At 36.6% G+C, this 13,550-nt stretch overlaps 1 protein-coding gene across 1 annotated transcript in view; it reads right to left on the bottom strand.

The window, feature by feature from the left end:
* Positions 1–703: 703 nt before the first annotated feature.
* The window catches only part of INTS8 (integrator complex subunit 8), a 50,754-nt gene continuing 37,907 nt past the window's right edge, over positions 704–13,550 (bottom strand). The window contains exons 17-27 of the mRNA XM_082859105.1: positions 12,846–13,030; positions 12,371–12,404; positions 11,660–11,716; positions 11,515–11,576; positions 8,979–9,097; positions 7,802–7,905; positions 6,739–6,789; positions 4,863–4,936; positions 4,718–4,782; positions 4,516–4,559; positions 704–906 (exon numbers count right to left, since the gene is read on the bottom strand). Coding sequence (XP_082715231.1) covers positions 790–906; positions 4,516–4,559; positions 4,718–4,782; positions 4,863–4,936; positions 6,739–6,789; positions 7,802–7,905; positions 8,979–9,097; positions 11,515–11,576; positions 11,660–11,716; positions 12,371–12,404; positions 12,846–13,030 — 912 coding nt within the window. The 3' untranslated portion in view covers positions 704–789. The remainder of the gene's footprint in view (positions 907–4,515; positions 4,560–4,717; positions 4,783–4,862; positions 4,937–6,738; positions 6,790–7,801; positions 7,906–8,978; positions 9,098–11,514; positions 11,577–11,659; positions 11,717–12,370; positions 12,405–12,845; positions 13,031–13,550) is intronic.

Here is a 13,550-nt window from a genome sequence, read left to right as displayed (position 1 = left end):
AAATCTTAGATGAACATGGTGTTTAAACTGTGCTCTAAACAGTGGGAATGCCAAAGAAATTATAAACAAGATAAACGCTGTGGCTCCTACATGGGGCTTTGACGTATAAGTTGCTTTATAATAACTTTTTCGTACATCACAATTTGGGTGAAAAACTTAAGTACCCTTTCAAACTATTTATATGAGAAAGTCACTTTATTACTCTAAAAAAAAAAATCTTTAGGGTTATCTCAATTTAGTGTGACTAAGGCTTTATTTATGTTTGCAAAACTGCTAAGGTCCTTTTTAAATTCCTACATTATGAGTTAAGGACAGTGTCAAAGTGATAAAGCTTAACACTTGACCTAAACTTGTATTTTCTTAAGGCAGAAAAGCAGTAAATGTATACGACTCCTAGAAATCTATTTATTTAAAAAAAAAAAACAAAACCTTGACATAAGAACTTGCTGTATATACCTACTTCTACATAAATATTTTAGTTTTTTAAAAATGAAATTTCAGCCTCAAAAGTGGATTTGATTAGAAAAATTATACTAGATTACTAGTTTATTCTATTACTGGACATGTGAATCTCTTCTTCCTTTGAAGAAATTATAAATTTAAGCTATTGTTATGGTGTGAAGTCTTCTGTAGAGTTTTTGTTTTTAAACTAATATGTTTCAGTATTTTGTCTGAAAAGAAAACGCCACTAAATATGTAAATATGTATTATATAAACTTAATCTTTTAATACTGTTTATTTTTAGCCCATTGTTTAAAAAATAAAAGTTAAAAAATTTTAACTAACTGCTTAAAAGTAAAGTTTTGCCATTGCTTGAAGAAACTTTTTTTTCCTTCTCTGCGCTGCCAGCTGTAACACTTCTTCTGGGTTGCTTGCGTTCAATTCTGTCTGGCCGATGGCTTTGATCTTCCAAAACAGAAAAGTGATGTTATTAGAGGTCTGGTCAAAAACAAAGTTTTGCTAGTATACAAAATATAAAACTACCTACTTGCTAACAATGATAAACTGAACCTCTAATTGTAGATGCTAAGAGGTGTAGAAGAAATTAACAAAGACTGACTGGAGCCACTCAAGGAAAAGATCAATTACTGAACCATAGTTTGTGGAATTATCTTCAGTAACATTAAGTAAATTCATGTAAATTTATTTGACTAAAAATACCAGTAAAGGGACTTCCCTGGTGGTCCAGTGGCTAAGACTCCATGCTCCCAGTGCAGGGGGCCTGGGTTCGATTCCCTGGTCAGGGAACTAGATCCCACATGCTGCACCTAAGACCTGGTGCAGCCAGATAAATAAAGTATCTTAAAAAAACAGTAAATAAACTCTACATGTAAACTGACACATTTTTACAATTAAGGCTCCTACAAAATAACTTGAAATATCAAAATTCATGTTTCAGGGCTTCACTTTTTTAATACGTAAAATATATCTAGTTTACTCATCACTATAATATATAGTGACCCTTCTCTTTCATGATTAGAAATACTTGAGCCTGATAAAAATCCATAATAGTATTCTGCCATGGAGTGTTTTGTGAGAGCATGTTTTAGGACCTTAAAATTACCTTTTGTTTAAAGACGCTCCAATATATATATATATATTTTTTTTTTAAACAACAAAAACTATTCTGATAGATAGCTTGAAGGGAGCTAAGACTATCCAGAAATGATCATCAGTTAGGTTAGTGGGCAGGAGGAATTGCGGATGATGCCATTTCCACATGAAAGAATACATGTGGAAAAACCTAGTAGTGGGGTATAACTAAAGAGTTATTTCAGACAAAGTATCCTGAAGACGACTGGCTATAAAAGTTCAAAGTATAAGACAGAAATTGAAATAGGAGCCAGATATTTGAGAGAAATAACACATCCTAGGTGGGTAGTGGTCAAAACCATGAGGGGATGAGGTTACCTAGGGGGAATGTAGGGCAATCAGAAAATACCCAAGGACTAACTTCTTGGGAAAACCATGTTTAAGGGGTAGACAGAGGGAAATACCCACTAAGAAGAAAAGGCAGAAGAGTCAGGGAGAAGAAATGAGTAAAAATGCCGGGGAAGCCAAAGGAATAAAGAATTTCAAGAAGGAAGGAGTGTAAACAACAGGATAAAGACTGAAAAGTATTCACTGGCTTTGGCATTTGGTGACCCTCGAGAACAGTTAGAGTGGGGACGGCAGAAGTCAAATTGTATTGGACCAAAGAGCTTTAAAAAACTAGGGAGAGGGCTTCCCTGGTGGCGCAGTGGTTGAGTCCGCCTGCCGATGGAGGGGACGCGGGTTCGTGCCCCGGTCCGGGAAGATCCCACATGCCGCGGAGCGGCTGGGCCCGTGAGCCATGGCCGCTGAGCCTGCGCGTCCAGAGCCTGTGCTCCGCAACGGGAGAGGCCACAACAGTGAGAGGCCCGTGTACTGCAAAAAAAAAAAAACTCGGCAGAGAAGGGATGAGAGAGAGGTGGAGTACAGTCAAGAGAAGTTTCTATTAAGGATGAAATAGTTTATAGGTATGGGAGTGGTTGACAATATAGGAGAGGAGATAACTAACTGAAAGGGACAATCACTGAAAGGATAGAATCAAAAGCATAAAAACTTGTCTTCATCAAGGAGTAGCATAGCTTTTACTGACTAAAAGCGTGGACTTAACAATGAATACAGTTGTCAATTATTTTGAAGGTGGAAAGCAGGAACCTGAAACAGGAATGTGAAGCTGGCACTCAAGGGGCCACAACTCCCAAGACTATTAACTTTCACAAGGACGGGGGCTGATCAGTCTTTTTTTCTGGTCTACTCCAAACAGACAAGGAAGTTACTGAAAATGGAAAAGGGAGAGAGGACAGGGGCTTAATAGGGTGAAAGTCTAAAATATTCCCTAAAAAAGAATGCAGACCACTGACCACTGGCAGGTAAACAAAAGAAATGAGCGGCCAGCTAAGGTTGGAGGCCATGGTTTGGTAGTGGCACAAGTTTATACAGTTGTAGGATTTTTTCCAACAGAACTCAGTGGCTCAGGGGAAAAAAAGCATAGATTTTTGAACTGATTCAGGGTTGGGACTTTTCCAGATGAAGCAAAAGACAAAAAAGCAAAGATGCTGAAAATATTAATCAGAGTATTCCCGACAGTCAACCATAGATAGAAGGGGTTCCCAAATCTGGTTTATAATCAGAACTACCTGGAAAAACTTAAAAATTGGATCCCAGGGTCTCATCTCAGATCAAATGAATCAGTATCTCTGAGAGTACACAGGCCAGTATTTGCTGTACTCAAGGTCAGTAGGGAAGGAACAGAAGTTGGAAAAGGGCTGACAGACTGGGGAAAACTTGGTCATGAACTTGAACATCTCACTGATGATGAGGAACATGGGAGCCCGGAAGTAAGAAAGGGATAGATTACTGGCACAAAGATCTTATGTAGAGCAATTCTGACAAAAAGGCCTGGCCATGGGTGGCTGATGAAGAGTAAAGGTGATAATGGAACCTGGAGTGCCAGGGGTGTTGGATAAGTTGATCACATGTCTTTTGATGCATGCACAGGAACATCCAGGTAGTTGTTTAGATGAGCTAGTAAGGAGGTAGGTGTAAGCTTCCAAGGAGAAAGGGCTTAAAAAATGACACAAGTAGGGATAGTCTAGAAATGTCATCAGGGAACTGGGAAATTTTCAGCATTGCCTTCCAGCCCTGGATAAGCTGGAAATGGGAGAATGAGTAGTCTCCAATTAAGTGGAACTGGCACCATATTCTTTTTCCTCTTTTTTTTTTTTTTTTTGAAAGATGCTGCTGTTATTCTGTTTCCTCTAAATAATGACCATACAATTTAGTCCAAGTACAAAGCTTTAAAGGACACTTAATAAACGGCATATACTTTTATTAATGAGTGAAAGAGCAAAGAGAAAACATATATGGGTAATAGTGACACAGCAAATGTTAGGCTTGTAAAAATGACCATGAATTTGTAATGTTTTGGTTTATAAGTCAAATTTAAATAAATAATTCATCCATCAAGTAACTACTGAGCATCTGTTATTTGCCAGGCACCATTCTAGGTATCAACTGTGACAAAACCAATTCCTACCTCATGGGGAAACAGCCAGTAAATAAGTAAATATACAGTATGTCAGTTGTAGATAAGTGCTATGGAGAAAAGTTTTAAAAGGGAAATGAGAATAAAAGTATTGGAGGGAAAGGGGGAGAGACATTGCTATTTTATAAGATGGTCAGGAAAGGACAATTACTTCTTAAGAAGATGACATTTGAGAAGAGAACTGAGGGAAGTTAAAAGAATGTTCCTGAAAGAGAAAATTTCACAGGCCATTCGGTAGTGAATGTTCTTGGCATGTTCAAAGAACAGTAGGGGTACTGGTGTAGGGGAAGTTGCAAGGGAGAGTCGAATGAATAGCTAGAGGTCAAGTCACATGCGGCCTTGCAGGCCACTGTAAGGACTTTGATGCTGTATGAGACAGGAAATAGTTTAGTATTAGGGAAATTAAGCACATCATTGAAGAATCAAGGCATAAAATAACTTACCGCAATTTGTCTTTTATCTGTTTCTCCTCTTTTGTGATGAAGATCTAAATGAATCAGTTAAGAATAATAAAATTGATACTATTAAATATCACGATATTCTCAACTGTTGTTTTTTATTTAGAAAATACAAAATATTAAATACTTCTTTAATTTACAGAAATGAATTGTTCTAACATCACACACATATGTTGATGAAGGATACAAGTCAAGTATTCCAAAATGGTAACATCCCATATGTAGTCATAGTAGGAGTCCATAGCATCATGACTGAAAAACAGAACTCAGTTACTTCCTCTTTCTTAAGCAGAAAAATTTCAACTTCATTTTATTTCAAAAACCATTCATACCTGTTTTGTTCCTGCAGAGATTTAAAGGCTGTTTTGTAGTCAATCTCTCTGAGGAACTGACATAAAATTGCCACCTACATAAAAAAAGAATTGAAAATGGTTTCATGTAACTAGTATCAACAATGACTACTGGTTTTGGAGGGGTAATTTTTAATGATTTTCATGTCAAGAGTATATTATTTAATTTAAGAGGCCTCGCAGATCAGGCTGAGTGGATCAGCTGATATGTATGGAATCCATCCAATTTTAATTGTAAAAAACCCTTACACCAGGCTTCCCTGGTGGCACAGTGGTTGAGAGTCCGCCTGCCGATACAGGAGACACGGGTTCGTGCCCCAGTCCGGGAAGATCCCACATGCCGCGGAGTGGCTGGGCCCGTGAGCCATGGCCGCTGAGCCTGCGCGTCCGGAGCCTGTGCTCCGCAACGGGAGAGGCCACAGCAGGGAGAGGCCCACGTACCGCAAAAAAAAAACCCTTACACAAGTGTCTGTCTGCCCAATATTTTCTTCCCCTGTGACCTAAATCATAAATTTTTAGAGCTTTATCTGAATGAGAAGCTGGCTAAAAGCCAGTTTAGAAAACTGAAGGGAATGGAAAACTGCCAAACAAAAGTGTCAAACATTCAAGGACATATAGAACATCCAATTAAACCTTTCACAGCTGGCAAGTACAGAAGCTCATTTTGGCAAAATGTAGGCCAGTCTGCTTAACATTGAAAACAGATCCATTTCAGTCATGTATGTAGGTCATAATGCTGATCTCTTTTTTAAATATTTAAAGATTTTTAAATTGATTATTATTCACATATCATAATGTAAACCCTTTCAGAGTAAAAAATTCAGTGGTTTTTAGAATATTCACAAAATTGTACAACCATCACCGCTTTTAAGTCTGAAACATTTCATTACCTGCCTCCCGCAAAAAAACAAAAAGCTCCATACCCATTAGTAGTCAGTCTCTACTCTTCCCCTACCTCTCCACCCCGCAGTCTCTGGCAACCACTGATCTACATTCTGACTCTACAGATTTCCCTATTCTGGACGTTCCAAATGAATGAAATCATACAATACAAAGCCTTTTGTATCTGGCTTTTTTTTACTCAACATAAAACTTCCAGGATTCGTCCCTGTTGTAGCATGTATCAGTACTTCACTCCTTTTTATGGCTGACTAATATTCCATTGTGTGTGTGTGTGTGTGTGTATACACACACACACACACACACACACACACACACACACGCCCACATATATATACACACAACACACACACACACACCAAATCTCGTTTATCTGTTCATCAGCTGATGAACACTTGGGTTGTTTCCACTTTTTGGACATACGTTTTCAGTTTTCTTGGTTATATACCCAGGAGTGAAACTGCTGGCTCATACGGTAGGTAATCCAATGTTTAACCTCTTGAGCAAGCACCGAATTGTTTTCCAAAGAGGTTGCCCCATTTCATATTCCTACCAGCAATATATGAGGGTTCTAATTTCTCCACATCTTCATCAATACTTGTTACTATCTTTCAGTTACAGCCTCCTTGTGAGTGTGAAGTGACATCTCATTGTGGTGCTTACATTTCCCTAGTGATTAATGTACATATCTACTTTTAAATATAAGAAAACATACTTGAGAATGCTTTTTCCATTTATAAGGTTCAAAGACCAATGCCTTCTAACTCATACTTTCATTTTAGTTAAAATTCTGTAAACTATTTTAAAAAAATTTAAAGAACGTGCAAATTCTTAAAACCATAAATTTAAGCAATTATGATACGGAAAATAAAAGCTACTTCCCAGTCCAATGCCTTATATTTATTATAAACTCTAATATTCATGAAAACAGACCAGCATCATAATATTATAAACTAACCTGTGTGTGGCAATTCAGCAAAGAACAGCACTTTATCATTCGTTTTATTACCTACAAAAACAAAATTCTGGTTATTTTCAAAAACTAGTTAATGTCAATTGTAACAAATGTACCACTCTGATGTGGGATGTCAATCATGAGGTAGGTTGTACATGTATGGGGACAGGAGGTACATGAAAACTCTGTATTTTTCACTCAATTTTGCTATGAATCTAAAACTGCTCCAAAAAATAGAACTTTTAAGTTAAAAAAAAATCTAGTTATTAAAAAATTTTAAATCTTATTTCAAAAGCCATTATTGTAAATATTAAAAAATGCCATTTATTAAATTATGATATTGGTGGCCTAAACCAGAGGAAAGGGTAATGCATACTGAGAGAAAATCAACAAAATTTGAGATTTAGGAGGCAGAATCAATATGCCTTGAAGGCTGAATGGATGTCGGTGGGAGGGTTAGTAAAGAAAAGAGGATGACAGGACTTATGCTTGGTCAACTCAAAGGGCTAAACAAAGCTGACTGCTATTTCGGTGGGGTCTTCTGTTTTTGTTTTTGTTTTGGTGTGGGAAGGTCATCAGGAGGAGAGACTGGTAGAGTAAGACCCTGAATCAGGGGACTTCCCTGGTGGTCCAGTGGGTAAGACTCCGCGCTCCCAATGCAGGGGGCCCGGGTTTGATCCCTGGTCAGGGAACTAGATCCCACACGCATGCTGCCAACTAAGAAGGAGTTCGCATGCCGCAACTAAGAGCCTGTATGCTGCAGCGAAGAGCCTGCAAGCCACAACCGAGACCCGGAGCAGCCAAAATAAATAAATAAATACTAAAAAAAAAAAAAAAAAAAAGTGCTGAATCAGTTTTGGACAGGTTGAGTTTCAGGTGTTTTTGGGAAATCAAAGCAGCAATAGCTGTGGGCACTGGAAATATGGAGAGCAATCTGGTCTAGAGCAATCAATTTGGGAGTTACCACCATATACATGGAAATGAATAAGCTCATGCAAAAAGAGGCCCAGGAAGAAGAACATTCAAAGCCAGACAAGAAGCAAGCAAGCCCGCAAAAACAACCTACCTGGTCTGTATAAACATCTGGGGGCACAGCCTTATTAAAGAAATCAGAACACACCGCTCCTGCCTGGAGGTAATAGTGAAGAGCTGCCGAATACTGATTTGTTGCTTGAAGTAGAAAACAGAGATAAAGAATTACCTGCCATTAAGTACACAGCTGGAAAAACAGGGCCTCTTTTGTGAAGAGTCAGGTATTATTACTTCATGTTTGACAAAAGCAGATTCAAACCACAGACCTAGGGCTAACACTTAGCCAGGCCAACAATGAGAAAAATTGGCTTTATTTTTTCAACCACTTTAAAGTAGTTGTATAATAGAGTCTTTCCTTCTCAAACTGATTAGCCAAATATTCAGCTCAGATTCCTTGTCAAACTTACTGGTACAGAATTTAGTATTTGGAGGTACAGCCAGTATTTTGTAGTGACTATCAATGGAATATAACCTTTAAAAATTGTGAACCACTATGCTGTAAACCTGTAACTTATGTAATACTGCACATCAACTATACTTCAATTTAAAAAATGAAAAAAGTAAAAATGACTTAAGGCTGCTTGCAATAAGTCACTTAAAAAAAAAAGCTGGGTGGCAGACACAGGAGATACATGGGGATTCATTATACTATTCTCTCTACTCTTACATTTTGAACTTTCTCTTTAAAAAAATCAACTCCTAAAAAAGTGACCCAGAAATGACACCAGTCAGAACTGTAATTTGATCTGTATAGTAATAGAAATATTAGAAATTCCCTATCAAGTTGGAAAATCTATCACATACACCGGGGGGGAAAAATTAGGAATCTATTTTCAAGAACACAAATAATTATCAAGAGTGCCTGGACATATTTTAGAACACTTAAAGAGCAATTTTGTAAAGTAAACTTTAACCTCTTTCCTTAAGAATGTTTTACCAACTTTTTAGATGACCATTTACTATTAAAAAAAAACAACACAGAGAAAAAGCAGTCAACATAAAACTAAAAGCATCTGAATCAAAGGCTCAGAAAAATGCATACATATAACAATAATAGTTACTTTCAATTTTATCTAGGAAGAAGAGTTAGAGAATGTCAAAAACAAGACTTAAGTTTAATAAAGTATTGTAATAACAAGTGTAATATATTTATTTTCACTTCTAAAACTGCTACGAAAACAAAACACAAAGCAACCATACATCTCACTTACCAAAATAAATGTCTGCCTGAATAATTAACCAGGAATGGTTGTTTGGGTTTATACTGAGGGAATACCGAACTAGCTCTTTCACTGTGATAGCCACGGCTTCAAAGTCCACGGACTGCAGGCTATATGAAAGACAATAAACATAATCTCTATTTTAAGAGTCAACTTCAAATTCCATACACACATTAAAAACAAAAAGGCTTAGTCAAAATTTAGGTGATCATAAATACAATGCTAAATATTACTAGGAGTAAATATTTTAAAACTATCAAAACAACTAAATCTGAGGAAGTGTGATCAGCTAACTCTTTACAAGGGGCTGAAAACAATCTGATTTTTGTTTCCTTTATTTTCCCAAAATGCCAAAGAAGGCCACTCTAAAAAGTATCTTTAAATATTCGACAATATAGAGCACAAAAAAGGTCACAGGATAAAACCCTGTCTCCACTTTTTATGCACAATTTACAGGCAACAAAATTACAAAGAGACAGACTCATAAAAATTTTCCAAATGATTTTTAAGTCCTGTTATCTAGAGGAAGCTACAGAAAACAAGGGCTCAAACACTAACAATACTGCTACATGGCCTTAAATTCACCTTGTGGCTTCTTGTAAGGGTTAACTAACTCCTCTGGATTAGATGTTTCACCGGGTTGGGGCGAGCCATGGCAAGGGTATCACTGCAGCTCATTTGCAAGCAATGAAGAATCCAAAAAAAGAGTACAGAAGAGGGGCCAGCTGCTCTGAGCCTAGTTCAGCCTGGAAGTCCTGAGATGCAGAATTAGGAGGTGGAACTGTGAGGATAAAGCCAAGCAAACGCCCAAGAAACACGCTGACAGCCCCTACAGCGAGACCCAGCGGGGGAGAACAAGCTTCGGATTCAGAAACACACCGAGGTTCAAGTCCTGGCGCTATCATCTAACAAAGTTGGACAAAGTACTCCTGTTGCCCTGAGGGGTTAGAGTTTACCATAACTCACCACTGTTCCCAGTACAGTGGGAAAGTATTGTGGTGCCATTAGTAAATACCCAACTGTTGATTTACAACTAATTTATTTACAATTATTTAAATGAGTTACACTGGTTTATGTTTCCTAGAAATTATAAAATGTTAAGTCTAAGAATTCTATCTACATAACAAACAATCAATTTTAAAATAGTAACACTTAATCCATGCCATCCTCACACTATTCTTGGAGTCAATAAAGACTCCTCTGCTCAAGAGAAATATCTTTTCTGGTCAAACATTTAGTCACATTTTATTTTCTCTGGGTTAATATACATTAAAGTAATTTTATCATGAAAACAATAGTTAAGCCTACTACGTGGCAGCCCTTATTCTAAACACCTAGCTTAGAAAGTTTATTATTTAATCCTCACAAGGTAGGTACTATTCTTATACCCGTTTTACAGATGAGGAAACTGGCACAGAAAGCAACTAACCCAAGGTCATATACCTGAGAAGTGGAGAGGCTGGGACTCAGTCTCTCTGAGTCTGGCTCAGAACCTCTATGATAAACCATTCTTTTGCCCCAATTATAAACACACACTGAAAAAAATCAATCATTAGTTTACAGTCTAAACTTAGGCCAAAGAAGTAACACCAAAGAGGTATTACAACCATCAATTAAAAAGGCAAAATGACCTCTACCTGATTCTTGGATTGCTATCTGATATACCAAATTTTATGTAAAAAATCTGCAGTTATTTGCTTCAGGAAGCATAGTGCTTCTGTGGGAACTAAGGCTCATAAGCGGAGGGAAGGGTCACTCACCCACTTTAGACTCTCCGAATCCCTGTCAGAGAGAGAACGGCTTCCAATCTCTAAGACTGAGACGGAAGCAAATTGCTCTCATTCTACTGCCTGCTTACCTACCTACTACAATCTTTTCTTCTTCAAAAATGCCACTAAAAGCAATAAAATAAGGCCTAGATCTGCCCTTCAGGCACAAAGAAAATGACTGGCGGGGAAGGGAGAAAAGGAAAAGTAACTTTTGTGAGGAAACAAATGGACTCTCCTGAATGAGAAGTTGCTACATGTGGGAAGAGAAAAATATAAATGGTTTCTTCTTCCAGAAAAGGAACCTTTTCTTCTTCCCCCCAAAAAATTCCCCCATCCTCTTACTGTGATTCTCAGGTGATGAAAGTTAAGAGAGAAGATTTCTTAAATTACTTAAAGAACTTCTTAAGGCAACTAAAAAGGGTTGGGAACCTCCGACAATCACTGTTAGAAAAACCTGATAGAAAGTCATTCTTTAATTAGCCTCAATTTTCTAATTCTACCACTGACAAGGAATCAGGACTACTGAGAGACTGTCTAGGTTCTACTTAAGGCTACTATACCTTAGCTCTTAACTTAGTTATGTCTTATCCATAATTTTTAGGAAGATTATTACTGTTAATAGAGAAACATGAAGTTGGCTATAGAGTCCTAACAAATTGCAGCCTTTTGATCAAATTATTCAAGGTTATCTATATCAGTCAGGATGGTTTCTAAATATATAAACAGTTTAAAAAAATGTAAGCTGTAATACTTCTTACTTGGGGATGGAGGATGGCCAGATAGAAATGTGTTCAGCTGTAATATCATTCACAATGTCCTCCTTATTTAAAAAAAAAAAAAAAAGCATGATTTAAAAGGAAATTTCTTCCAAAGATTTTTTAGATGAAATTATAAAATACTTACCCGAACATTGTGAAGTTTCACAAAGAGTGATAAAATAATAGTCAAAACCAACGGTTCCTATGAGAAAGAAAACACAGAATCCTTAAATATTATATATATTTTAGTATCTCTCCCATCAACTTCAAGGATACCAAGTATTTTCCTTCAAAAGATTCTTACGGGTTTGAAAATTACCACCTGCTTTAGTTTACAGCACACTAAAGATCAACTTTATTTTTAATCTCATGAAAGAAATGACAACACACAATTTACACAGAAATGACCAAATTTAGGTGTCTGTCCTCACATCTTTTGAAATTGAGTAAACACACCTCTTTCCAACTAGTACTTCCAGCTACCTCTAGAAAAAATTGACTTTTTATTCCTTAAAATAATAAAGGATGGAATTTAAAGAGTGGAATCTATGTCCAATAAATAAATATGACGTTAATCCTATCAAGAAAAATTAAAGTTAGGTTTCACCTATCCAGCCCTATTATGAAGAATTCTTTACAGTTTAAAAAACACCTGTTCTATTCACTAAAACATGGTAAGGTAAATGCAAAACAAACTTCTCCATTCAGACTATCCCATCCTCAAAAAAATGATCACTGAAGCTAAAAAGCACATTAACAGATTACTTAAATAATCAGCATTTAAACACTCAAATATTTTTTGTCATATTCTACAGAAATCAGCAATAGTAATTAGATCAATTTTTATAAAGCTTACCCGTAATTTTTTGATAAAAGAAAGCAGTTCACTCCTACAAAAAACACAAATTGTGTATATGCATTTAATATTAGAAATTAAAAATAAAAACAAGAAAGTAAATTATACGTGAAGGTTTATTCCTAACTTTCCAGTCCTGCATGTATAAAAGAGTATAATATTCTACTGTTGTACTAACCTAATAAAATGTCTTTCTTGCTTTAATCACATGTGACATCTTCAGTACCATCCAACCAAAACTGTTGACTTTGAACTCAGGTTTGATTATATTAAATGATTAATAAGTAGTCTCTTAAAGTAACATATAAGCAAGGTATTTCCTAAGGTGGCCATATCAGACAAGTCCATCGGAGATCAGCACCACAGAATTCTTACATTGCCCATCTTTATGATACACAAGGATAATGATAGGTGTTCTTACAACAGTACAAATAGTATAAATAAATAACTAAAAAAACAAACTGATAGAACATACCGATACATTATACCTAATGTAGACTCCCTCTGCTTTATTAAACTAATTCTGCCATCATTTCCTCGTTTGTGTTGACTGGACACACTACAGATCTGAACAACAACTTCCCAAAGGTCTTTAGCAGTCCGTCTACTTTCTTTAGGGCCTGGAAGTTCTTTGCATGTAGCTGCTAAAAGCTGTCCAAGCTATAACATGAAAAACAGACAGAAAATACACAAACGATAATCTGTAATGTTATACACGCTATTTCTATTATTGAGGAACATTTGAAGAAAGATAAATAACTGCCCACACATACGAAGCACAGGTATCTTATGCTGTGCCTTCTATCCAACCGCTGAAGAACTGAGAGCTCACTGTCTACTGACAGATCTGAATCCGATCTGGGAAGGGAATCCTCTGGTCCCACCACATTATAAACCTCCTTGTTTCTAAACAATTATAGTCTAATGAGAAGAAAATGAGACAATGCAAAGAGGTATGTGATCTATTCAGTGGGAAAAAACAAAACTGCTAAATACACATAGTATGATCCCACCTTAAAAAAAAAAAAAGCCCATAATGGAACATATACACTACAACGTTAACTGTAAAAGCCCAGAGATGAGACTAAAATAGGGGTTAAATTTCACTCACACACGCAATTTTTTTTAAATTTTAATGGAAAAAATGAGGAAAAAATATGGACATTGAAGTTGGCAGAAT

Source organism: Leucopleurus acutus (assembly GCF_964270905.1).
Source record: "Leucopleurus acutus genome assembly, chromosome: 17".
Lineage (NCBI taxonomy): Eukaryota > Metazoa > Chordata > Mammalia > Artiodactyla > Delphinidae > Leucopleurus > Leucopleurus acutus.
The sequence above is the reverse complement of the archived record's forward strand: the minus strand, read 5'-3'. Positions and strand labels throughout refer to the sequence as shown.